This window comes from Rattus norvegicus, chromosome 7, assembly GCF_036323735.1.
Source record: "Rattus norvegicus strain BN/NHsdMcwi chromosome 7, GRCr8, whole genome shotgun sequence".
NCBI classification, from domain to species: Eukaryota; Metazoa; Chordata; class Mammalia; order Rodentia; family Muridae; genus Rattus; species Rattus norvegicus.
Genome location: NC_086025.1, coordinates 65,226,484 through 65,252,224, shown reverse-complemented (window position 1 = coordinate 65,252,224; position 25,741 = coordinate 65,226,484). Strand labels below are relative to the sequence as shown.

Here is a 25,741-nt window from a genome sequence, read left to right as displayed (position 1 = left end):
TTCTTTGGAGTCCCTGGTAAAGATGCCCACAGGAAAGAGAAGAGGGCAGTGTCCTCCAAGGATTGCCCACAGCTCATTCGGACTCTGAGAGAGTTATGACCCTGTCATAAATATCCGGAGCTGGGCATGGAGCTCTTGCAGGCACAAGGCCCTGGGTTCAATCCACAAACCAAGGTAGGAAGGATAAGGAGCCAGTTGGTGTGAGAGGAGAAGGAAGATGGGAGGAAGGATGCAGTGGTTTCCTCATTCAGGGCCTGTTGAGAGAAGCTAGGCTGTCAAGAGAAGGCAGTTAGCTTCAACAGACACTCAGGCCTCCTGTAAGAGCCAGGTAGGAACTCAGGGTGGCAGTGACTGGAATCAGTGGACTTGGGCCTCCATCTTTCCTCACTTGTAACGTCTCAATAAAACAATATACACAGGACTAGAGAGATGGCTCAGTGGTTGGTTATGAGCACTGACTGCTCTTCCAGAGGTCCTGAGTCCAATTCCCAGCAACAATATGGTGGCTCACAACCATCTGTAAGGGGCACCGATGCCTTCTCACTGTAGCTGTCTTTAGATACACCAGCCCAATAAACAATCTTTTAAACAAAACCATGCATACATACATGAGCCCCTAGATTCTATCTCTAGCACTAAAAGGGAAACAAAAACCTCCCAGTGAGCATGGTGATGGAACAGCCCTTTAGTCCCAGCACCTGGGAGGCAGAGGCAGGCAGAACCGTGAGTCTGAGGCCAGCCTGGTCTACGAGAAAGTTCCAGGACAGCCAGGGCCACACAGTGGAACCCTGTCTCCAAAAACAAAAACAATCCCCGACACGCCCCCCCCCAAAAAAACAACAAAACCACCACCAAACCCTGATTCATAGTCTTCCTCCAAAGCTAGGCCTTCCTTTCTCTCCCTCATTCATCTAAGTATACAAGAACAAAGTGAAGTGTTCAATGTAGTCACTGTTCAACTCTTCATGGCCCATCAGTGAGTCTCTTGTATCTCCAGGGCTAAGGCATGCCCAGCAGGCTCAATGTCTACTGAATGAACAAAGGTATAAAATGACTAAAGGAGGCCAATGGTTCTCAAAAACCGCTGCTTACTGGAATCCCCAAGAGGTATGGTTGTGTGTCTTTGAGAACCACTGAAGTAGAGGCCTTAAGATGTCCCAAGCCCGGGGTTGGGGATTTAGCTCAGTGGTAGAGTGCTTGCCTAGGAAGCGCAAGGCCCTGGGTTCGGTCCGGCACTAGGGAGGCAGAGGCAGGAGGATCTCTGAATTTGAGGCCAGCCTGGTCTACAGAGTGAGTTCCAGGATACATAGAGAACTTATGGAATGCATCTCTATATTGAGGGAATTTATTGTAATGACTTAAGTCTGTAGTCCAACTAACCCAACATCAGTCAGCTGTGAATGGAAGTCCAAGAATCTTGTAGTTGCTCAGTTCCACAAGTTACTCTTCTGTAGAAGTAGGTTCTGACAGAGACAGATGTGCTGGCAAGTAAGTGCAAGCAGTGGAAGAAGAGCGAATCTTCCTTCTTCCAATGTCCTAGTGTAGGCCTCCAGCAGAAGGTGTGGCCCAGATGAAAGGTGTGTACCACCATGCCTGGATCTGGAACTTGCTTTGTCTCAGGCTGACCTTGAACTCAGATCTCCTTGCCTCAATCTGGGATTAAAGGCGCATGTACTACCTTCCATGCCTGGGCCTAAACTTTTCATGGCCACTATGCCTCAAGATCTCCATGCCAAGATCTAGGTCAGAAACTTGTGTCTTCCAGCTTCAAGATCTGGATCATGGGTGAGCCCTCCAATTCTGGATTGTAGTTCATTCCAGATAGAGTCAAGTTGACAACCAGGAATAGCCATTACAAACCCTGTCTTGAAAAAAGCAAAAACAAAACAATGTCCCCAACTCAATTGGAGTCTTCCCTGGAGAGAACAGTATATACCCCACTCAAAGGTTTACTCAGACCAGTTTCAAGAAAGTGGGCAACGGCTGGGGGGATAAGCAACATGTAAACAAGGAATGCAACACCCATGGCGGGTGGGGATGGGGGGGAATCATGTTCACATGCAAAGTTTTATTTAATCCCTTCTACAAGCTCTTTGTGTTGGAGGCATCAAGGTGTGACAGGCTCATATGTGTTCCACTGGCTTCTAACTTCATATGTAGCTGGGTCTAACCTTGAACTTTTAATCTTCCCTAGAGTTAGAATGACAATGGAAGAAATGGAGGACCAGAGGGGCTGTTGTGCTGTAATCCGAAAGCAAGGATTTGAGTCTTTTAACAAACTATATTTGTTTCCACTGCGTGATACGTGATAGTTATTTACCTTCTATATATGTCTTGAATCTCCCAGAGGACATATACTGGCTCCTTGGTAGGCATAAACCACATGAAAACAAACAAACAAACAAACAAACAAACAAACAAACAAACCAAAAAGCACGTCTGGACAACCGGCAGGAAAAAAAGAAAACAAAAAGTCTGAAGAGCTTCAAGGAAGGACACGGAAGAGCTCTAAGTCTCTTTCAGGCAAAGCTCTTTAAACGGGGGGTGGGGAGGGGACGACAAGTATATGTGGGAAAGGATAAAGGAAAAACTACAATTCCCAGAAGGCAATTTTAGAGATCAGTGTTGCGCACGCGCAGGGAACGCCCCTTTAACTCGGACTTCACGGGGGCATTTTCTCGCGCATGCGCTCTAGAAGCAGCCGGTTTCCGACCCCGGTACTACACCAATACAAGTTAGCGGCTGGTCCTCCCGTGGCCTCCGGTGGCGATGGTACCCTTCTCTTTACTTCGGACCACTCGGGTAAGAACAGGGTTCTGGATACTGGATGACCAGTGGAAAGGCCCATCCCACTTTTTTACAAAGTGGGGTTTCTCTGGCTCCTCGCCGCACGTGTTCTGGGGCCTCGGGGAACGGATGCTTCACCAGGAAATCCCTGAGACAGCGCACGTGCGGTGCTTGGGCTCCTAGTTCTGGCGATCAGACGTCCTAGGGTCTTGTAACCGCTCAGTTAACGAGGCACTTAAGGTAAAGATCCGCAGACGCTGTGTTAGCAATACCCTAGCGAACAAGTGGGGTTCCCGGCTTCGATGCGCTAGTTGAATTTTTCCCGCTAGCTCTGAGCTATGGAGATGATGCAACCGAGCCTCAGTACTTTCATCACGCAAGGGTCCTGCTGCTTTGTGGGCAGGAAGAAGGTAGCGAGGTGCTGTGTGTGTGTATATATATTATATGAGTATGAGATAAAATTAAGATTTTTGGCTTCCTTTTGGGCAAACACTTTCGCCCTACCCCCATTCCCGCCAGTACACACCTCTTTCCAAGAACTGTTTAAAAGTTCTTCTACTTGAGTTGCTCTGGAAACCACCCTTAATCAGCCTGTGGTGTTAAGCCCTGTTAACTTGATATCTTCTCTCATTGGAGTGCTGGTGGATGGAGGCCCTGCAGGAAGTCCGCCCCTTTATGGTCACGAATATTTTGACTGCACTATAAGTGCACTGCGTGCATGCCCGGGTACTCACAGAGGTCAGAGCAGGGCTTCGGGTCACTTGGAACTGGAGTTCCAGATGGTTGTTAACTGCTTTTTGGGTGCTGGAAGATGAACCTCTGTCCTCCACAAGAGCAGCTGGTGCTCTTAACTACTGAACCATCTCTCCAGACCTTTTGTTCCTGTGTGCGGGCGACTCTGGTATCTGTGTCTCTCACCAGAATTTGGGAGACGTGGATTTCTGGAGCGCAAGCTTTGCTCTAGAGTGACTTTGCAGAGTCACTCAGGGTGATGTGGAGGGAGATTGAGAGTGCGCTGTGTCAGAATCGCCCTTTGGATAGTGATCTGACCCTTTGACTCCAGAACTAGCTTTTCCAGATGAAGGCTGGGGGTGGAGAGAGCTGACTGCTGGCTGGACCAGGCTGCCTACTCAGCCAGAGGGCTCTATCTGTACCCATGACCTAGGGCAACTGGGAGAGAAAGAGAACTGGACAATTTTTAATTAATCCTGGCTTTTCTGCCCTGAGCCTCTGCAGAGATGTGGTCAGCTGGTCTGCATGGCTGCCCGGGCCCAGCACAGTGAGGTGGCCCAGAAGCAGGCTGGGGAAGCAGCTGGAGGCTGGACGGGCCAGGAGAGTTTATCAGACAGTGACCCTGAGATATGGGAGCTTCTGCAGAGGGAGAAGGACAGACAGTGTCGTGGCCTGGAGCTCATCGCCTCAGAGGTAGGACGTGAGGGTATGGGGCAAAGAGCAAGCTTGCGAGCGTGTGTGCGTGCAGGGAACAACACGTCACCTTACCATGACTTCTCCACGCCTCCCTGTCAGACTCAAGCTTTTTTTCCTGGGCTTTTTCCCTCTCTTTACACTGTCCTCTGAAATGTAGGGCAGGACCAGTTTATGGGGCATGGGTGATAGGGAACTTCTAGAGCCATACGGCCCTGTCTCCTCCTTACCTCCTCCTCTAGTCAGAAGAGAAACCCAGAAACACAGGTTGAGTGGACGGGTGGCCCTCTTACTGGGGCTACCCGTCACGGTGGCTGAGTTTTTCAGAACGTTGCCTCTGGTCCCGCCTCAAGCCTGGCGAGGAATACAGAGCTTTTTTGTGTATCCTGTCTCAGCCCCTGCAGCCTGTGGGCTCTGGCAGGGGTGGGGCCATGGGAGTCCAGGGGAAGGGAGGCTCATTGCCTTCTGACATTGCCCCCCCCCCCCACCACCCCAGAACTTCTGCAGCCGAGCTGCGCTGGAGGCCCTGGGGTCCTGTCTCAACAACAAGTACTCGGAGGGTTACCCTGGCAAGAGGTGAGGCTAGACCAGAGGGCTGGAGGGCAGCAGCAGGGATGGCACCCCCAGTCGGAAACCTTCCCGAGCCCTGTTAGTGTTTATGGAGCAGCGGCTGCCTAGTCCTTTGCTGCTGGTCAAGGACCCTTTCTCTGCATCCTTCCTTATGTGCCGTCTCCACGCCAGATACTACGGAGGAGCAGAAGTCGTGGACGAGATTGAGCTGCTGTGTCAGCGCCGGGCCTTGGAAGCCTTTGACCTGGATCCTGCACAGTGGGGAGTCAATGTGCAGCCGTATTCAGGGTCCCCAGCCAACCTGGCTGCCTACACCGCCCTTCTGCAGCCTCATGATCGAATCATGGGGTTGGACCTGCCCGATGGGGGCCAGTGAGTATGGGCGGGCTGAATGATGGGGGTTGCTGGGCAGTAAGGACACAGGACAGGAGTTAACCATCAGGCCCTGTTCCAAGTTACATTGAGTACCCAGCATGGGGTAGGCAGAGCAATGGGGGTGAGGGAAGCTGGAACTAGTGTTGCAGGGACAGGCCTGCTAGGTGGCTGATTCAGTCAGGCTACATAACTTTAGTGAGCCCTCCCCTCTTTGCAGCCTCACCCACGGCTACATGTCTGATGTCAAGCGGATCTCTGCCACCTCCATCTTCTTCGAGTCCATGCCGTATAAGCTCAATGTACGTGTTCCAGGGGCTGGCCTCCTGGCCAGTGGGAGCTCTGGGCAGCCCTCAGCCCCTAGGAGCATTGGCTTTATCTGGCTCTCTGTCTGTCTAGCCCCAAACCGGCCTCATCGACTACGACCAGCTAGCGCTGACTGCTCGGCTTTTCCGACCTCGGCTCATCATAGCTGGCACTAGTGCCTATGCCCGCCTCATTGACTATGCACGAATGAGAGAGGTCGGTGAGGGAGTGCCAATCAAGCACTCCTCTATGCCAGGGGGTGGGGCCGGGGGCGGGGCTGGGCGGACAGCTGCCCTTACTGTATACCTATACAGGTCTTCCTCAGGCTGAGATCTGTCTCTACCTGCCCAGGTGTGTGACGAAGTCAAGGCACACCTGCTGGCAGACATGGCCCATATCAGTGGCCTGGTGGCTGCCAAGGTGATCCCCTCACCTTTCAAGTATGCGGACATCGTCACCACCACCACTCACAAGACTCTTCGAGGGGCCAGGTCAGAATTCCCTGGGGTCAGATCTTGCTAGGGGACTTTAGGGTGGACTGAGGTGGGTCCCTTCTACCCCTACCTGGAACCCAATGCAGCCTCCCAGTTGAAGGGACCTGGATCCTCTGAGTGCCTAAGTCAGTCCTCTTCCTCTCTCCCCCATCACTTGCCCTTCCTTTTAGAGTCTGACCACGAGTCTTCCACACAGGTCAGGACTCATCTTTTACCGGAAGGGAGTGCGGACTGTAGACCCCAAGACTGGCCAAGAGATCCCTTATACTTTTGAGGACAGAATCAACTTCGCTGTGTTCCCATCCTTACAAGGGGGCCCCCACAATCACGCCATTGCTGCAGTAGCTGTGGCTCTCAAGCAGGTTGGGGGGCCTTCCCTTGTGTTGGGGTGCATTGGTCCAGAGTTTTTGCTCCCTTACCTCCTTGTAACTAAAGCTGAGGTTGACGGAAGGAAACTGGCTAAGCTGGGAGGTGGCAAGGCTGGGGTCACAGAGTCTTTCTTGTTGTGTGTGAGACAAGGCCTTTACCCAGCCCTGGGGTGACAGGAGCCGCTGTCTCATCTGTAGGCCTGCACCCCTATGTTCCGGGAGTACTCCTTACAAGTGTTGCGGAACGCCCAAGCCATGGCCGACGCCCTGCTCAAGCGAGGATACTCGCTGGTGTCTGGTAAGTCAGGGACTGGGTGAAGGCCTTTGTGACCTCAAGCAGAGGACCAGGACTCTCCAATTCTTTGTCACCGTCCTCCCTCAGGTGGCACTGACACCCACCTGGTGCTGGTGGACCTGCGGCCCAAGGGCCTGGATGGAGCACGGGCCGAGCGTGTGTTGGAGCTTGTGTCCATCACAGCCAACAAGAACACCTGTCCTGGAGACCGGAGTGCCATTACTCCGGGAGGCTTGAGGCTTGGTGAGACCTGGGGTCTGATGAGGGGAGAGTTCCCACCCAGGGGTTGTCTGTATCTTGGCTATGTTAATTGTCCATCTTCTGCTCTCCCCCAGGGGCCCCAGCATTGACTTCTCGTCAATTCCGTGAGGATGACTTCCGGAGGGTCGTTGATTTTATCGATGAAGGAGTCAACATTGGCTTGGAGGTGAAGCGCAAGACTGGTGAGTAGCTTCAGGGGTCCGAGGTCAACCAGTTTCACCCACCCACCATAGGCACCACTCCCAAGCCTTAGCTCCTGGCCCTGCCCAGTGGCCCTCTGACCAACTTTTCTCACCATTCTCAGCCAAACTTCAGGATTTCAAGTCCTTCCTGCTCAAGGACCCAGAAACAAGTCAGCGTTTGGCCAACCTCCGGCAACAGGTGGAACAGTTTGCCAGGGGCTTCCCAATGCCTGGATTTGATGAACGTTGAGGACGCCCAGCAGTCAAAGCCCGCAGACCGGAAGTTAGCTTTCTTTCTGCCTCCCTGGACTAGGAAAGAGATGCCATCTCTTTGGGTTTTAGTGGAGGGAGGAAGGCCTTCCATTTAGGGCAGGAGCCAGGCATAAAGTCCCCTCCAGAATCTGTAGCTGAGATTTCTGATTTTAATCATGTCTACAAGAAGCACTCAATACACATCCAGCTTGTTTTTTGAGATGGGGTCTCAGTTAGCTGAGACTGGCCTTGAAATGACCCTCCTACCTCCATTTCCCAAGTGCTGGGGTTATAGGTATGCGCTGTGTGACACCCAACTTCACCCTCCACTTCCCACCCTGGCCTTCCACCACATCTCAGTGTTACAGACTCCTGCTCTCTCCTAGGGAAGGGGAGTTGCAAGCTGAGCCAGAGGAAGGGGTGGGTAAAGCGCTCTCCTTCCTGTTTTTATCTAATAAAATGCTAACCTGCCCAGAGTTCCTATTACTGTGGGAGGGGTCCCCTGGGCCAGCCAGTGATTCCACTCCCTCAACATGTATTTCTCCTTCCCTCCCACCACCACAAGGACCCCCGGGGCTGTAGCCTCCTCTCTGATCAGAGCCGACACCAGACGTGATTAGCAGGCGCAGCAAATTCAATTTGTTAAATGAAATTGTATTTTGCCCACGGCTGCTTCTGTTTGATCCCCAGGGACAGAGAAGCAGGGGAAGGGAGGGGTGGGGAGAGCCGCAGGAGTGCCCAGGTGCAAGGCGGGAGGGGTGTCCTTGATGGGAGGCTGCAGGCTTGGGCAGGAAAGAAGCTCATTGCAGGGTAGAGATACATCCTAGGCGGGCTAGGTACCCAGGACGAGCCCAGCCGAGCCTGGGCAGACGCCGCCCTGAACCCTGCTCAAAACTCACACTAATGGGCCCTGCCACGTTGCTGGCACTGAGGCCGCTGCTCGCTGTTGGCACACGTCAGACACGATCAACACGTAGCCTGTGCCACACCCAGTCGGGCATGGGGAGGGGCAGGAGGAGAAGGGGACTGACTTGGGCCTTTTGGGTCAACCCAAACTGTTGCCTGCTGCCTTGAGTTCCCTCCCCCACGTGGGACTCAAGCGGAGGGTCAGAGGCTTTTCCTCTCCTGGGAGCAAGGGAGGAGGGTGGGGGTGGAGCCGCCTTCCTTCTTCGTGGGAATCTGGCCTGTGTAAGCAGAAAGCAAAAGCTTGACCATGTTGCTAGACGGATGCCCTAGGGTCTGGGGCAAGGGGTGGAAGGGAGTGATTTAGATGGAACACCCCCCACCCCCGCTTTAGAAGTCAGGCCGGTCCTTCTTCAGCTTCTTGTAGTCGGTGGAAACAGCAAGGAACTGTGGGGAAAAGAGTTGAAAGAGCATCTTTTGCATCTTGTGTGGGATACTGACTTAGGGACTAGGAAGGAAGGGGAGAGGGAAACACTAGATCTACAGAGTTACCTTGTACTGGTCATTGGGACTCATGCGGTTCCAGGGCTCTGGGTTGTTCTTTCTGTCCCAGCTGTGAACAGGAGAGGAGGGTTAGTTTTTTTTCTGGAGGCAGGACTTTGACATTAAACATGACTTCAGTGTTGCCACCCCTGGTTCTCTACCCTGAGTAGGGGAGCACATTTCCTAGAGACCGACAGAAGGCAGCGTGTCAGCAGGTGCAGCTGGTGACCAAATGACAATCTAGCCTATAGACTCCCCAGGGTTCCTGCCTCCCTCTGCAGAGCAGAGTCCTGGGAACAGGCAGAAATCCTGAAGGACAGGGCCTTCAGTGCTGTGCCTCAGACTCCAGGATCAGTGAGAGGGCGTTTTGGCCTTCTGCTTGTCAAAGGACCCCCTGATGCTTCTGGCAGGAGGCAAAGTCCCATGACTACCAAAGACCCTCAGTAGTCCCCCACTGCCCCAATGCTAGACCTCCAGCACTTCCGGTCAGGCACAGAGTTACCTAAAAGCCAGCTGTGGCCAGTAGAGCTGTGTCACCATGGCAACCCCGTGGTGAGCTGCTGGGATTCCAGCTACCCCACGTGGCTAGCCACTGACAGTGAGCCACCAGGTGGTCCAGTTGGGAGGTTGGGGTCTCTCGGGTCAGGGGCCACTCCAACCCTCAGAAGTACTAGATGGGAGCAGAAATAAGGACGGACACAGACCGAGGACCGTTCTAGGGTCACACCTTACTACCCGTTCCATTTTCCCCCATTCCCACTTGCCTCCCAAGTTGCCTCCCAAGATCTGTAGTTACCAGACATCAGGGCTGCGAAGGGCAAGCCGCAGCAAGTAGAGTCCGGCACTGCCCATGCCCAAGCAGATGAAGCCGATCATTGGGATGAGCTGCAGAAAGACCAGGCGCTCTCAGGGTCTGAAGTCTGCCCAGTTCCCTGCTCACTCTGTCCTAGTTTTTCTGTCCCTTTCCCTTCACTCAAGGTCTAATGCCACCTTCCCCTTTGGGAGTGGGGCCTGAAACCTACAGCCACATACATCTTCAGCATGCTGTCCGTTACCCTACAGTGATCCTGTCCAAGGTGGGTTGCAGGGACATGGGGGACATTGCAGAGATGGGACATGAACTGTCCCTGGGGAAACTTGAGAGCATTAAGGAAATGGGACAGGAAGCAGGATCTGGGGGGAGGGGAGGGCTTGAGAGGCAGGGTGAGTAGGGGAATTAGATCTGGGGACTAAACTCACCCCAGGGTGTCTTTTTATCTGCCGGTAGAAGCGGGCCCCTAGACTGGTTCCTGCCATCTTGTTCCAGTGTCTGATCTTCTCGGTGGATCTGTTCTATTCCTCCCCCTGGGGTCCCGCCCCCCATCGGGGAGGGGTCAGCCCAGCCCCGCTAGCCGCACCCAGCTTGCTTTCTCCCTGCAGTTCCAGGTCCAAAACAGTCTGGAAGTTGTTGGGGGAGCCTTGGGGTTTCTCCTCCCCAACTCTCTAAAAGGGAAACCCTGGCCGATGAGACACCATTATTAGACTTGGGTCTTTGGGTATCTGAGGGAGGAACCTCTCTGGCTTCCAGAGACTGAAGGGGGATCCAAATATGGGACAGACAAGGAAACAGTCTTCTAACAAAATGGGGATGTGGAGTGTCCACTGGAGGGAGGGAGCAGGGAACAGTGGGGGCATACACAGTACTTCATCTACACTCCTGGAGCCTCTCAGGAGCTAGCAGGCCTTGTGAGTATAGGAGGCAAGTGAACGATGTGAGTGTCTGCCAGCTCCTCTTGGTTTGAGCAGTTTTGCTGAGCTATGGTTAGCTTGGAGTAGTTAGAGGTGGAGGGTGCTGGTGTATGAACTGCACTGCTCAAGGCAGAAGACAACACTTGTAGCAGTTTAGGAGTTTGGGATGGGGAAGGGAGAGCCCTCCAAGGAGGCAACCATACTCATCTCTGGCTTTGGGACTAGAGAAAGATCTCTGAATGAAGGTAGCAGCCATAGAAAGCTAGAAGAGATGTTGAAATGGGGCATGGGGGTGGGGAATTAGGTATATATTATGTTGCCTGGGCAGGAAGTTTTCTGCCCGCCGTCTTTGGAGGACTGGTTTTGGGGACGCAGGAAGTGAACCTCATCTCCTCACTCCCGTGCTAATTTCTATCATCCCTCTCGCTTAGCCCCTGCTGCGCTCCCCCATTTCTCCCCTAAAGAACTTGTACTATGGTGGGGCCCTGCTGGGATCAGCTGTGACACCGCCACTGCCTCCCTGGGGTACAAGGAGGGAGACAACCCTTCCTGAGGGGCCCCTCCCTTTCTTACACACGCATACCTTGCCGCCCCTTGAGCTGACAAGCTCTGCTGTAATTAGGCTGCGGGGTCTGGGCTCTCCGCCTCCCTCCGGCGGATAATGAGATAAAGTGTCAGAGACATGGCGAGAACAAAGAGACAGAGACTCACTGAGACGTGTGTGGGGGAGGGGGTCGGGTGGAGAAGGGGGGCTGATGGGATGACAGAGCCTGGAGCAGAACAGGGCCCTTCCTGAGCGTCTCCACCTCTAGGGCCGGGCCAGGAGGGTGTGCCCTGTCACTAGCGCCCCGAGGCCTGGACTGCTACCGGTGATGGTGGTGGTGCTAAATACCAACCTTGGAGCTCAAGCTCCAGCAGCTGCCTAGCTGAGCTGCACATCTGGTACTCTGTGGCACAGCTGGGGAGCCAAGACTCCGGGAGGGACATCTGGTCCTTGCTTTATGCCCCTTTGCTCTTCCTGGCTTGCCTGATGCTGGTGACCTGGACCCAGAGCCTCTCTGTTCTGGAACCTCCACCCTTTCTCCTCCTTCAGTCCACTCTTAAACTCAGCTATTCCACTGTGTTTCTGCTCTTGCCTTTCCACGATTTCACGAAGCTTTGCATACTCCTGATCGGGGGTGGGGGTGTCTCTGTGGGCCCATCTGTGAGACCCCTCCCCTCCTGTGTTCCTATGTTTGGAACGTGGTCTTTGGGGTTTCAGGTCTTACCCCACCTCCTTTCTAGCTAGCACTTTCCCCCTACGATAACTCAGGTCATGCTGGCCCAGTAGGTGAGGGACAGCGGGAGTCGTTAGCCGAGGATTAGGAGCGACCCGTGGTCCCAAGGGGACCAGACTCTTCAACTCTAAACCGCTCCAGGATACTAATCCGCGTGGCTGGCGGCGCAGCAAGTCAAATGCAGCTGTGCTCTCCGGAGCGAGCCGATTACGGTGGTCCGTGGGTGCCGGCGCCCTCTGGAGGCCGAGCCGCTCTCAGGCTCGGGGAAGAAGTCTCGGGTTCCCCCTGTCGGGCGGCGCTTGCTCTGCATTTCCAGTGTTTGCTCAAGTCAGGAGTGTGCATACAGGTCTGTGCCTGGTGGCTTACTTGCTCATGGAATCAAAATAGTGGAGTTTCTCAGCCTCCTCTCTTCTGGCTTGGCCCGAGGACATAGATGGGACGAGGAAGACTCCATGTCGCCAGGCGCCGACCGCATTCAGGTTCAGGCTGGAGCCTCTCACCAGGCTGGCCTCAGACACCTGGGGCTTCCTCTGCCCTAGCACTACTGGGACTTCCCTCTGACTTGGCCTCCCCTAAGCCCCCGGGTTCTCTCTGTAGACTGTTTCTAGCTTCATGTCTTTAGGTTTGTCTGTGCCGCTCTGGCACTCTGCTCTCAACCTAGCTTAGTCCTTCTGCGTCTGTGTGTGACGGGTCTCTTGCCAGTCTCTCCATCCCTCTACACCTCTCTACCTTGCTGTGGTCTCTTTGCAAATTCATTCTCTCTCTCTCTCTCTCTCTCTCTCTCTCTCTCTCTCTCTCTCTCTCTCTCTCTCTCTCTCTCTCTTTCTCTCTCTCTCCTTTAGCTCTATTTCGATTCTGTGGCTTAGCACCTGTCCTCGGGGAACTGCAGCAACCCAACAGAACAGCCCGCGGACACCTTGGGGCGCTACTCAGGGTCCCCTCCCATCTCTTCCACATTCCTGTCACCTGGCAGCGGCCTCTTCTTCCCGCTGCAGCTGAGGTACTGGAGAGGGCGCCCGAGAGGGAAGCCACAATGCCCTGCATCTGCTCAGGAGCCCCTCGGGCCCTTGACCCCCGCTGCCACTATTAAGGGCGCTGGGTCCTGAGGCTCTGAGATGATCATGATTGCATCAGCCAGACACAAGTGGAGCCAGGAGCCTGGCGGCAAGCAGGCTAGCAAGCGAGACAAAGAGGCTGCGCCATCTGTTTATGCAAAGCTCTCACCGCCAGGGACCCTGGTGTCCCTGTGCCTTGCCCAGATCGGGGCACAGGGTCATGAACCCACTTCTGCCCGGGGCTCCCGCTACGCCTGGGCATCCCCTCCTCCTCAGCAGCCAGAGGGGCCACGGGGCGAGCAGAACAGGGAGGGGGCGGGGTGTTGATGTGATTGGAGAGGACGCGGCTGTTTCTTCAATAATGGATGGAGATGATGCGGACGGCGAGCCGGCCGGGAAAGGAGAGAGGAATAGAAATGGGGAGAAAAAGAAGCGGGGGCGGGAGACTCAATCAGCGGCTCTCACTCACGGGAACGCGCGCGGGCGCGGGCGTCACACTGTCATTCGGGTTCTTGCTGCCGCGCAGCTCACACCCAGGCACACGCCCACGCACTGTCACCGAGACACACACCTGCAAGCAGACACCAGAGCAGCGCGCGCGCACGCATGCCTGTCTCTGTCTCTGTCTCTCTGTCTCTTTCTCTGTCTCTGTCTCTCTGTCCCTCTCTCTCTCACACACACACACACACACGCACACACACGCACACACATGCACACACACACAAACACATAGCAATAGCTCTTGATTTTCACACATACGTTCCTGGAGGCAGTGACGCCAGCACATCAGGACACATCCAGACTCAAAAGAGTGCACAGTGCACAGACACATTGACACGTGTGTCAAAGCATGTTTGAAAGGACACTCCACACACCTAGCCACCCTAGGACTTATGGACAGAAATCAGAGAAATGGGGGTAGACAAACCCAGCAGTATAGACCCAGAGGCACTGACAAAATGGAAACACATACAGGAACATCTGGAGTTGGGATAAAGACACACATGATATCCCCAGTCACACATACAGCATACACTGGTAGCACAAGAAGGAGACAACTCCACATCCACTCAAGAAGCTGCACCCAAGCACATGCAGGAACTGCCATTTGTGCCCTGAGGGGTTGAGTGTGTGAGAGAAGTCGCTGGGTCCCCACAGCAAGCCTTGTTAGCCCGCATTAGGCCAGCAGTGTAATGAGGGGGTGGTGACAGGAGCTGCCTGGGGCTGTGGACTCAGAGGCCTGTGGCCCGGCTTGATTGGCCCACAAGTTTCCTTCCCAGGCCTTCAGGTACAGGTCTTGTCTGTCGGGCTGTGCTGTCCGTCCCTGCAGCAACACTTTCATCAGGCCCTGACAACCCCAACTTAAGCATTTGAAAGGGAGAGGGGTGACTGGTGGGGCACAGCAAGAGCCATAAAGAGGTCCCCAGGAGTCCCAACTGAACTGAGGTGAAGGTTGAGGACACTGAAGACAGGGTCAGTCTGTCTGTCCCTCACCTCCTCAGGCATGCGGCCCAGTCATAGAAGAAGGTGCTCTTTCTTTCTTTCTTTCTTTCTTTCTTTCTTTCTTTCTTTTATAGCAATTAGAATCTGGGGGGTGGGGGGTGGGGGTACATTGTGTCCTGGACCCTATAATACCTGTCCTCTGATCTATTTTCAATTCAAGTTGCTCCTTGGCCTAGACTTATGACCTTTGCAGAGTGTGGCAGCATCATCCATCACCAGGCAGCTGGCTTGTGGGAGTGGGAGGCATGGGGCGTGTGGGGGGGGGCAAACAGTGTCCCTGTCAAACCTCCTGCCCTCTCTTGGGACTGATCAGGGCCTAACTCAAATGGCAGGATACTGAGGGGGAGGTGTGATCACTAGGTTCAGTCAAGACAGTGTCCTCCAATCCTGGGACCCCAGCATTTCTCCTTCCAGTTAAGCACAGCCTGTCTCCCGCCCCCCCCCCCTTCTCTCGGGCCCTTTGCTTAATTTCCTATTAACTGCTGATAAATCCAATTAAACCGCCGCTCTAATTAGGGACAGCTGCCGGCTCGGTAAGGCGAGGGAGAGGGGGGGCACCCTGCAAGTATAGGGAGAGAACAGCCGCTCTCCCAGCTCCTCGACACCCCTACATCAACACTGCCGCCCAATGAGCCAGTAAATTGGTTTTGCTTCAGTATTTTTGGGGGGCTCTTGACAGTCGGAGGGGCTCAGATTTGGAATCTCTCAGACCTCTTGATGACTACAGGCAGGTCCTTGTCCTCCCTCCCCTTACTTGTGGTAGGCAGACTCCCAGGAGGAATGGGGCAAAAGAATAGGTTGACTTGTGTGTGTGTGTGTGTGTGTGTGTGTGTGTGTCTGTGTGATCTGCTCCTGTTCCAGTCCAGTCATGATAAAAAGGGGGACTGTGAGTGTTCCTCTAAGGTCCTGGCCCTCACACCGCCAGGCTTCGAGTGTAACGGCCAAGGGCGAAGGGAACAAGGAACTGAACCCAGTTTTGCAGCGAGTTTTGTTGTTCGCTTCCCTACCCCCAGCACACCTCATCTTTCTGTGCAGAAGGGGAGGGGTGCCCGTCCCGGGGCCCTCCTCTTCTCAGCCCAGCTGAGCCTCTGCCCTCCCCCCTCCTCCAGCAGCAGATGGTGCCCGGGCTCCCGCTGCCAACCTTGCTAGGCGGTGCCAACCTCAGTCCTGGCAGACAACCCATAGAGTAGAAGAGGAGCTTCTGGCTGGCCAGGCCGACCCTCCCCCACCCGCTATCAAACCCAAGACCCTCCGCCTGCCCCACTCCAGCGACCACCCCAAGCTGCTTCTCAATGGTCGGTTCCTAGGTCCCCAAACTCCTCATCTCCTTCTGCTCCCTTCCGCACACCTTCCCGCTCCTCACCACCTGCCGCCCTGACCAGGGCCGGAACATTTGCATATTTGCATATGCAAATAATAACATTTGCATACGACGCGCCGCAGGGGGGGTCTCCGCTAGAGCCGGTTAGCTGTCTGGCAGGCGTCCTCTCCGTACCTGTCGGAAAAGGGCTGGGGCAGGGGCCGTGCGGGAGGGGTTAGGCCCCCCGGCCTCGCTTGCTCCATTCCCGGAGGACTAGAGGAAGTGTTGCCATGGAGACGGCACGCACCCCACCCCCCTCCCAGGCCTAGGGTCTCAGGCTTGGTGTCTCCGGTTCTCTCCCCTTAGCCACCCCTCCAGCCCCTCCCCATCCCCCCCTCTCTCCAACTGAGATCTTGCATCGCCCCCTGGTGGCCAAGCTGGGCTCTGAGCCAGGTTCAGAATTCCAAGGGCTAAATGGGCATGATCTAACGGAGGTACCTACTCTGCCATGCTATTCTCTCAACCACGGGGGCACTGCGCTGGAGATTCCAGTCCGGCTTTTTTCCTCACTTCCAGCAGAAGTCTAGCCTAGCGAGTGCAAGTCTGACTACTCACACCAGCCTTGGGGTTCCAAAACCTGACAATTTGGTGGGGCAGCCAGGGGATCTTCTATTTTCCCTCCCTCCACAGGGCTTCTCTTCGTCCGTAAAAAAACAGACTTTTCTAACTTTTGTCAAAACTTTAATAAATTCCAAACATTTGACAGCTCTGCCCCTCCTTATGGAGATGCTTCCCCACCCTCACCCCAAAGCTCTTGAGGTTTGGATGGACCTGAAGTGTGGGCCTTATCGGTGCAGGATGCTCAGCGCACCAGGTATCCGAAGCCCTAGGCAGGGGAGAGGTAGGAGCCAGACCCTCCCCAGAAACGTCATTATGCTCTGGTGGGCCTTTCCGACCCTCCTCGTCCCCCTGCCCCTTCCCTCCCCAGCCCGCACTGGGCCCCGCCCAGAACGGGGCGTGGGTGTCTCCCGCCAGCAGGCGCCAGTACACCTAAATCTCCTCCAGGAAGTCGGTGGGAAACAGCCCCACCTTGCGGCCGGTGTAGACCTTGACGTAGCCACCAGCTTCATCTCCTTTCTGCACTACGATCTAGGGGTTTAAAGGATTGGGGAATAGGAAAAATTAAGGACAGAAAGATGGGCGCAGGGACGCTGGAGAGGGTCGTTTACACTAATGAGTTAGGATCTTCCTCCGAGGTGTGTGGATGGAGAGGTGCGACCAGGCCTGAGATTAGGTTAAGGCACCCGAGATACCTGGTCCTTCTTGAGAGTGATCTGCCCAATCTCGCGGTTTCCCACAAAGGATCTGGTTACACGGTGCACACGTTCTCCAGCCCGGACCCGAATGATGAAGTTTGGAGGGAAGAATCCCACCTTCTCTCCGATTTTCCCCTAGAGAAGGCAGTGGATAGGCTGAAGGTCTTAGGTTCTAGACTACCTGTCTCCCACCTTGGTGGTAGTCATGTCTTACCCGCCACCACTCCTCATTGGAGTCATCAATGACTGTGATCTTCTCCCCTGGTCTGGGATAGAAAGGAGATCTTCCCTGTGATTTACATTCACATGCCAGTGCCTGGCTGTGAGGCAGGGCACCCACCCTTCTGCCCCCCTCTGTTCCCACAGAGAACTCATCTCTTACTCCTCAGTGCTCCCCACACTCCCGCCTCCCTTGAAGGTTCCTCACGGGAAATCCAGATCATCCTTCTCCAGGGCTTTGAACCGATAGAGAGCCACAAAGTAATGAGACTGCTGGAAACCAGGTTGCTTGTTCTGGGGGTACAAGGGGGTGGTGGGTTACCAGACTCTATTTACCTCTTCCAGGAGCGGGCTGTGTTGGTTTGTGTGTCTGTCTCAGTGCGGAGTGTGTGAGTGTGTGTGTGTGGGGGTGATGGGGAGAGCTCTGAATGAAGTCAGACTTTGACTGGGAAGAGACCAGGGTTCTACAGGGAGGAAAGACTTACTTTATCATCAGGTGTTTTCTTCTCAGCCTTCTTGTCCTTTTCTGCATCGTTTCCTTGGGCAGGAAATACGGACAAATTGCTTCTGCCTCCAGGAGAGCATCCATGACTCCTCCCACTTGCGTTGGTGGACCTTTCTCACCCTGGGTTCAGCTGTTCTCTCTCTGCCTGCTAGACAGCAGCTAAACCCCCACTACACCCCATCCCATCTTCTAAGGATGCAGATGACTGACACTCACCATCCTGTGACTTGCCCTCCTCTGGCCTGGCTGACTCTGGCTCCTCCTCCATCATGGCTGCCAGAGGCTAGAGGGGGACACCAGAGTTAGAGACAAGCTGTCTTGGGATCCTGTGTTTCCTTTGCCTCTCCAGGCAGGCCAGAGAGTAGTAGAGCAATAGTACTTCAGCTGTGGGAGAGTGCTTGGAGATCACTCCAACCACCTAGATATCTAGTCCAACCACCAGAAGAATTCAAGAATGTCACCCATACTGTGCCGGGGAGTTTGTTACCTTACAATACAACCCATTCGATTTGAAAAATTCTTTGTCGGGTTGGGGATTTAGCTCAGCGGTAGAGCGCTTGCCTAGCGAGCGCAAGGCCCTGGGTTCGGTCCCCAGCTCCGGGAAAAAAAAAAAAAGAAAAATTCTTTGTCTTGATTTACTGTCTGGCACTTTTTTGTTTGTTTGTTTTTTTAAAGATTTATTTATTTTTATTTATATGAGTACACTGCAGCTGTCTTCAGACACATCAGAAGAGGGCACCAGATCCCATTACAGATGGTTGTGAGCCACCATGTGGTTGCTGGGAATTGAACTCAGGACCTCTGGAAGAGCAGTCAGTGCTCTTAACCGCTGAGCCACCTCTCCAGCCCTGTCTGGAGCTTTAAATGTTGACCCAAACAGGGTCCCTTTAAATATCCAAGGACAGCAGACATATGCCTTCTGGCTTCTCTTCCCCAGTACTCTTTAGTCCCTTCAAATCACCCCTATGACTAGGCTTCAGGCCCTTCATTATACTGTCTGCTTAACAATACTCCAATGTGTAAGAAAAGGCATGTGTGTGTGTGTGGGGGGGGGACAGCACACTTCTCTCTGTTTTCCTCTCCTCTTGGTTGATTTGAGACAGTCTCATCAGCTCAGCTGTCCTCACTTTACCTGGCCAGGACTGATCTTGGATTTCTTTCTTTCTTTTTTTTTTTTCTTTTCTTTTTTTCGGAGCTGGGGACCGAACCCAGGGCCTTGCGCTTGCTAGGCAAGCGCTCTACCATTGAGCTAAATCCCCAACCCCTGATCTTGGATTTCTTATCTCCTGGTCTCCAGCTCCCCAGTGCTGGGATGACGGGTGTGCCTCACCTTACCTATCTGGCGACGACAACTTTTCACGTTTCCCTGTTGAGAAGAGGCTCTAAGAAAATGGGTGTTTTCCCTGAACCACAGCTGGCCAACTGAAGGCTGTTATCTCTACCCAAGCCTTCTATTAGCTGTTTTGACATCAGATCTCTAGCTTTGCTTCTGGGCAGTCTTTTTGTTTTTTCCAATCCAAGAAAAGTAAATTTTCTCTTATGAGACTTCAGGTTATTAAAGCTTGGCGAGGTGGTGTGTGCCTCCCAGTTCCAGCCCCGGGAGGCTGAGACAGGAAGCCTGAGTCCAAGGCCTTGTCTATAAAGCAAGCTACGGAGGCCTGTGCTGTGCAGCAAGGTCCTTGGAGCAGGTGGAACGGGGAGTGCGTTAGACATGTAGTGTATTTGGCAGAATGCTTGCCCAGAACGCATGACACCCTGGTTTTGGTCCCTTCTGTCACACAAAGCAGGTGTGGCAACATGGATTTGTAATCCTAGTACCTGGGAAGTGAAGGCAAGTGGACCAGACAGAGGTGTTCAAGATCATGGTCACTTACAAGGAGGCTTGTCTCAATTAAAAAGGGTGGAGGGGCTTGGTGGAGTGTGGTGTTGAGTGCTTGCTGCTCTCCCTCCCCAAAAGATTTTATTTCCATTTTACATGTATGTCTGCATGGATGTCTGTATACCATGGGCATGCTTGGTGCCCACAAAGACCCCAGAACTGGGACTGACTTAACTAACACCCTTCATATTAGTTCATAAGGTTATCCAGGGAGAAATTAATCGTTTGCCCAGGCAAACACATTTCTGGCATGACCAGCCTTGAAAGTCTATCGTAAAAGACAACGAGGTTGCCCTTGACCTGTGTCTCTGTACCTCAGTTTCATCCACAAGATGAACACTCATGCCAGAAGTTCTTCATGGACACCTGCTGGCTCTACAATTCTTTCCTCACTTGGAATGACAAATTCTCTCCTCCAAGTGTAAAAGCACAGATCTTGCCTGTAATGCAGCAATGCCAGGGCCTGGACTCAGCCTCCTATGCAAATCTCTCAGTCCTAGAAGGGAACTGAGGAAGTATGCTCTATGGCGGAAGCCAGTTTATTTTTTAGGACTACGTATTAAACCAAGATGCCTTACATGCGCACACACAGGAGTTAAGTACTCCACCACTGACCTACATTCTCAGCAGGAATTCTCACCAGAGGCCCACAGTGAGGTGTATACACACACACACACACACACACACACACACACACACACACAATATATATATATATATACATATATATATATATATAATTTCACACAGCAATGTTTCTGTCTGGTTATGCTGCACCATTTAGAGGCAGAGGACCCGTAGTTTCTGTCAGTTTTCCTGAGGGGGAAATGACCTGACCCATGGAGCTTTGGGATTGAGCCTCTGTGGGAACATGAGGTGCTTACATTTTTCTTATCTGCCTGCCCCTTCTTCCGTTCCTTGTTTGCCATGATCACCCCGACGCGTAGGGTTTCAAACACAGGGTCATTGCGATTGGCAGCAGCTGGTGGGATGGGAGGAAGAAGACGACGTTACTGGGAAGGAAGAAGAGAGCCTAGAGGAGAGACCCCCTCAGAGGGGTATCTGGATTCAGCCGATGCTCGCAGGGCTTGTTGGGGATTAGAGATGGAAGGGAGAGGGGAGGGCCGGCTGTGTAACACCTGGGTCACCAGTCTGTAAGGGCTCTAAACCACCACTGGGAATGCCTTGTGATGGGACCCCCTTCCAGGCAGTGTTGGAAAGACAGTGTTGGTAAGTCTCTTGGGAGTTGGGACATGCTTGGGATCACTACTGTCCTGCTTCTTCTCTCCTTGCACAAGTGGCACGTGTGCAAGCTGGGGTGTTAGCGCCAGCAGGTTCTTTTGTATCCTCATTCTTCACAGAATCCAGCTTCTCTGCCAAATAAACCTGAGCGTTTTCAGCCTCTGCCCATCAAGTGACCAGAAGAAACATGGACTTTGAACCAGGCCTGTTACTGTGTTTCCTCCTTTGAGACAGTCTTGCTATGCTGCCCTGGCTACATATGGAAGTCAGAGAGCTCTTCTGCCTTGTGAGTGCTGGACTCAAGGCCCGTACCATCAATGCACCCTCAAGGAATACACTTTTAAGGGATGCTAGATTAGGAACCTGTCTGGCGGTGTGTGTGTGTGTGTGTGTGTGTGTGTGTGTGTGTGTGTGTGTGTGTGTGTATCCGTAGCTCATGAGCTGGTCCCAAATGTGGTGTCACTCTATACAGGGTAGAAACAGTCTAAATCCTTGTCCTTGCTCAGAAATGGTTTACAGGAAGCAGACTAAGGTTCCATCCTTGTCTCTACCTCTGGCCTGCTCACTCGCGTCTCTCTGAGTTATAAACCAAGGGAACTAATCATTGCATCCAGAAGTGACTGTAGAAAGACTAGTCTGAGGGGGAGTTATGGAAAGAGAATGATTGTTTCAGAATTTATTTTCCTAAGGGGTGGTATGGCGCCACCTTGGAGGCCCGCCCCCTCCCTCAGGTCCTAGACTCGCACTTACAGACACAAGCATACTGCTGGTTGCTGTAGAGTGGGGAGCTATAGGCCCGATGGAAACCAGGTGGCTGTTGGACGAGAGGCGGAGAGCATTAGAAGTAGCAAGGCAGGGTTCAGAATCCCACCCACCACAAGTGAGTGCTCAGCCCTTCTTAGAGTAAGAGAAAGCCAATGTATGGGATGGCTTTGGGGGCCAGCAAGAAGTACTTGATGACCTTCACCTTCCCTTCCATGCTCTCACTCCCCAGAGTCTCACTACTCACGATCTTGCCGAAGCATTTCTGCATCTCCACGTAGGACTGACAGTGTTCATGGATGTTGGTTTTGCAGTTCTTACAGCGGAGTCCAAACTTGTTATTGACTTTGAGGAGGAGAACATTTGAGTGAGGTTCTGGAGGCCCCCTTTTCCTTTGTACCCTAGGCTACTTCAGCTCTGATCTGCCTGCCCTTTTCTGCCAACCTCAGTATTTTCATAGGGTGGATCTTGCCACAGTGTGTCTCACACACATTTCTCCTGGGTCTTGTCCTTCCCCCAAGCCTTCCATCCTACTGTCTTTGCTCCCCTTCAAGACTCACGCACAATCATCCGGGCACAGACATCACAGAACTTGGGCTTCTTGAAGAAATGATCTTTGAACTTGTGGGGCTTGTCATTGACAAGCTTAGGAGGTTCTGGGGGTGGTTCTTCCTCTTCCTCCTCCTCTTCTTCTTCCTCATAGATATAGTAGATGGGGCCACCCCCAGCCCCCACGGCTTCTCCATTGGCCTGGGGCTCTGGGGGAGGCTCCATCTCGGTTGTCTCTGGAGAGCCCTTCTTGAATAATTGCTTCAGTCGCTGTAGCTGAGGAAGGGGTGAAGGAAGCCCAACGTTAAGTGAGAGTCACGTTCCATTCCCATTTTCCAATCATGGGAAAGCAGTGTCCCTGGGATTAGGGGACTGGGTGTTGCAGGTGTTGGCTGGCCCAATAATTAATGAGTCGAACACAAGTGGTATCAATCCAAGCAGCTTCCTTCAGATGCTGTGATGGTTCCCAGCCCTTCGGACCCCTCCCCAACTGTGGACACAGGTCTAGACTCACCCCACTTTGCGGAGTCTCTCCTGGAAAGGGGGGCTGAGGGGACTCCACCACCTCCTTTTCTGTCATCCTACAAGAGGTTGGACCCCACTATGAGATCTAATTCTATCCCAGTGTTCCTGCCGCACAGTAGGGTGGCCCTTGAAGGGGAGGGTTTGGGAGAAACTTGACTAAATAGCCATTGGCAGAGCTTCTGAACAGATTCTATGGAGTCCCCCCAAAAATGTCCAACAGAGGAAAGACTTCCCAGCTAGTTCCTTAAACTGACACTTTCCACCTCAAGGGACAGCCCGAGAGTCTACAAATCCAGTATGCTGCTCAAGGCCATTGGCTTCTAGGTTCTCCTACAGCAGCAGTTCTCAACCTTCCTAACTCTGTGGCTCTTCAAAACAGTTCCTTATGTGGTGGTGACCCATAAAATGATCTCATTGCTACTTCACAACTTATAATTTTGCTATGTATTTGTAATGAGTTGTAACGTAAATATCAGACATGCATGACATCTGATATGTGACCCACAGGTTGAGAACGGCTGTCCTACAGATAGTCCTGATTGAAGATATATATCTTCTAATGGATTCAGGAGGTTTAACCTGGTTAACACCATTAACCCATCTGCATGTATGAAGGTGTGTCCTGGGATCTGCCCTCCCCTACCTCTCTCCTGAGCTTTGGGGGCCTTGTGCCTAGTCCTTTCCTGGCCTGCCTTAGGCCTCAGCTATTTTAGGTTTTCAGAGTAAGATGAGCCTTTCTTTCCTTCCCTTACCACTCCATTCCCTGGACCCCACCACACCCTACCCCATCCCCCAATCTTGGCTTTTCCTGAACTAGGACAATTTCACTTCAAAAAACCCAATCTACTTACAGGTGGGGAGAGAGACGAAGAGGCCCAACAGACTCAGGATAGGAGAAATGGAAGGGTAATAAAGAGACGACTTACTTTTGAGACTCCCTAAATCAGTTCGCTGTGGAAAGGGCGTCCCTAAGACCTCGATGGTGCTGCTGGGGAGGGCCAGCCCTCTTTCTTCTGGGTAAGCCCCCCTTCTGCAACCTTCTGGACCCACACCAGCTATGCAGACTGTATTAGTAGGCCTTGGAACCTCTCACCGTGGTGGTAGAGCTGAAGTGACAGAGTTGGAGGACAGTGGACAGCTGAGAGCACAGCTGACAGGCAGAAATTGGAACCAGGAGGTCTGGGGCAGGGCTCGACCCTGACTCCTCCCATCCCCCCAGAGCTGCTCTTCTCTGAGTGTTTACACCCAAGCAGGTCAGTACTGGCTTATCAGGAAGGGGCATTTTCTACCGAACACTGTAGCACCCCACCCCACTCCCAAGTACCAGGAATTGAACCTAGGGTTTTGTCATGCTAATTGTGTGCTGGACCACTAAGCTATACCCACAGCAGGAAAGGAACTTCTGTTCAGGACACAGTTACATGAGGGAACTTTAGATCTGACAATGAAGGCCCCATACTCTCCCCATTAAGGTTCAAATAACCGTTCCAATTCTACTCTCCCTGGGCTCATTTCAGTCATGTTCTTGGATTTTATTTCCTCCCCCCACGTCCCCCCAGACAGCGTCTCTCTGTGTAGCCCTGGCTGTCCTGGAACTTGCTCTGTAGACCAGGCCAGACTTGAACTTGAGATCGGTCTGCCTGTCTTCTGAGTGCTGAGATTAAAGCTATGTGCCACCGTGCCTAGCTAACACTAAAACTGTAGACCAGGGAAAGGTTAGGAGCTGAGAAGAGGGTGTGACTCAGAATTCTGTCAATCACACAAGACTTTTTCAGTTGCAGCTCATCAGAGTATGCAGTACTTTCTGAAGTGCACAGGTATTTTTCTCCCTTTCCCCCTCTAAATCCTGTCCTTAAGATGAAGGGAATGGGGGGCTGGAGAGATGGCTCAGTGGTTAAGAGCACTGACTGCTCTTCTAGAGGTCCTGAGTTCAAATCCCAGCAACCACATGGTGGCTCGCAACCATCTGTAATGAGATCTGATGCTCTCTTCTGGCATGAAGGCTATAGATAGGTAAATTTATAAAAATTTATAAATTTATAAAAAAAAAAGTGAAGAGAATGTATGTTACTGAAAAAGATGGTGGCAAAACCCAAAAGCTATGGCGCTGGAGAGATGGCCCAGCTTCTCGTCCAGTGGACCTGGGTTCAGTTCCCAGTATCCACACAGCAGCTTACAGAGCTCTGCAACTCTAGTTCTGGAGGCCCTACACCTGGTCTCTGTAAGCATCAGGCAGGCACGGTGTGCATAAACACATGTAGGCAAACCTCTTACACACATAAAATAAAAATAAATGAACCTTTTAAAGAAAAGTCAGGTTGGTCTCAGTGGTCCAAGGAGCCGATAAGTATAGTTAAGCCTGGAAAGGTTGCAGCTGCCTGTGTCCTCTCGTCTTGTCTGTCTGTCTGTCTGTCGTGTGTGAGCACAGGTGTGTGTGTGTAGGGCAGAGGATGACTGACTCTTGCAGTCAGTTCTTTCCTGCCAACCCATGGGATCTGGGGACTGGACTCAGGTGGCCAGGCTTACGCAAAACCCCTGCTATTAACCAATCTCGCCAGCCCACAGCTGCCTTCTACAGTGAGGCTTATTTCTAAGAATGTGGCTGTTTATCATTTAAACTGCATGTGTATACTGACTGGAGCATGCCCTCTAACATGTGGCCAAAGGACAATGTGCCAGAGTCAGTTCTCTCCTTCCCTTCCTCTACGTATCTTGAGATCAAACTTTCAGGCTTGGTAGCATTTACCCACTGAGCCATCTTGACCCTCTTTTATCCTCTGGAAAGAAGGCTCCCTTCCCCATGAGAACTGTAAATGCTAGAAGACAGCCAACCTGTTTTAACCTGTTTTAATTGCAGTCCCACCTCTCGCTCAGGCACCCAGTATGGGAATGGAAAGGCCAAGGGGGCAGCTGCATTCTTGGGAGACACAGCTTTTTCTATTCTGCAGGTCATCTGTTAAGGTTCTGACTGGGTGTGGATTCTGTTTGTTTTGGAAAGGTCTTATCATGTGGCCTGCTTGTCCTGGATCGTGCTATGTTCAAGCTGGTCTTAAACTCTGATGTCTGCCTGTCTGCTTCCTCAGTGCTGGGATTAATAGGTTGTAGCACTGAGGCAGGCTGGAA

At 52.8% G+C, this 25,741-nt stretch overlaps 3 protein-coding genes across 15 annotated transcripts; 1 reads left to right on the top strand and 2 right to left on the bottom strand.

The window, feature by feature from the left end:
• The first annotated feature begins 2,644 nt into the window (after nucleotides 1-2,644).
• On the top strand, nucleotides 2,645-7,978 carry Shmt2 (serine hydroxymethyltransferase 2). Of its 6 annotated transcripts, none has more exons than NM_001393833.1 (12): nucleotides 2,658-2,802; nucleotides 4,024-4,212; nucleotides 4,709-4,788; nucleotides 4,954-5,154; nucleotides 5,375-5,456; nucleotides 5,554-5,676; nucleotides 5,812-5,951; nucleotides 6,151-6,316; nucleotides 6,521-6,620; nucleotides 6,705-6,860; nucleotides 6,953-7,060; nucleotides 7,183-7,978. In NM_001393833.1, exons 1-12 carry the CDS (start codon nucleotides 2,770-2,772, stop codon nucleotides 7,308-7,310), a joined length of 1,506 nt encoding a protein of 501 aa, NP_001380762.1. In that variant the 5' UTR covers nucleotides 2,658-2,769; the 3' UTR covers nucleotides 7,311-7,978. The 6 variants fall into 6 exon arrangements, with proteins under 6 accessions (XP_038934685.1, NP_001380762.1, NP_001380763.1 ...); NM_001393834.1 differs by having other exon boundaries at nucleotides 4,015-4,212; nucleotides 6,962-7,060; NM_001008322.2 differs by having other exon boundaries at nucleotides 4,015-4,212.
• Nucleotides 7,929-10,056, bottom strand: Ndufa4l2 (NDUFA4, mitochondrial complex associated like 2). The gene is made up of 4 exons (NM_001271272.1): nucleotides 9,998-10,056; nucleotides 9,555-9,643; nucleotides 8,768-8,828; nucleotides 7,929-8,662 (listed from the first exon to the last, which is right to left on the bottom strand). Exons 1-4 carry the CDS (start codon nucleotides 10,052-10,054, stop codon nucleotides 8,606-8,608), a joined length of 264 nt encoding a protein of 87 aa, NP_001258201.1. The 5' UTR covers nucleotides 10,055-10,056; the 3' UTR covers nucleotides 7,929-8,605.
• A 6,284-nt stretch (nucleotides 10,057-16,340) lies between these two features.
• Stac3 (SH3 and cysteine rich domain 3) lies at nucleotides 16,341-25,074 on the bottom strand. 8 transcript variants are annotated; one of them, XM_063263831.1, is made up of 13 exons: nucleotides 24,918-25,074; nucleotides 22,608-22,674; nucleotides 22,105-22,369; nucleotides 21,792-21,889; nucleotides 21,533-21,596; nucleotides 20,425-20,522; nucleotides 17,878-17,944; nucleotides 17,642-17,694; nucleotides 17,365-17,450; nucleotides 17,152-17,203; nucleotides 16,935-17,072; nucleotides 16,711-16,770; nucleotides 16,341-16,507 (listed from the first exon to the last, which is right to left on the bottom strand). In XM_063263831.1, the coding sequence occupies exons 2-13, from the start codon at nucleotides 22,671-22,673 to the stop codon at nucleotides 16,484-16,486; spliced, it is 1,071 nt and encodes a 356-aa protein (XP_063119901.1). In that variant the 5' UTR covers nucleotide 22,674; nucleotides 24,918-25,074; the 3' UTR covers nucleotides 16,341-16,483. The 8 variants fall into 8 exon arrangements, with proteins under 8 accessions (XP_063119901.1, XP_063119900.1, XP_017450433.1 ...); XM_063263830.1 differs by lacking the exon at nucleotides 24,918-25,074 and adding an exon at nucleotides 23,470-23,866; XM_017594944.3 differs by lacking the exon at nucleotides 24,918-25,074 and adding an exon at nucleotides 23,545-23,862.
• Between the last annotated feature and the right edge of the window lie 667 nt (nucleotides 25,075-25,741).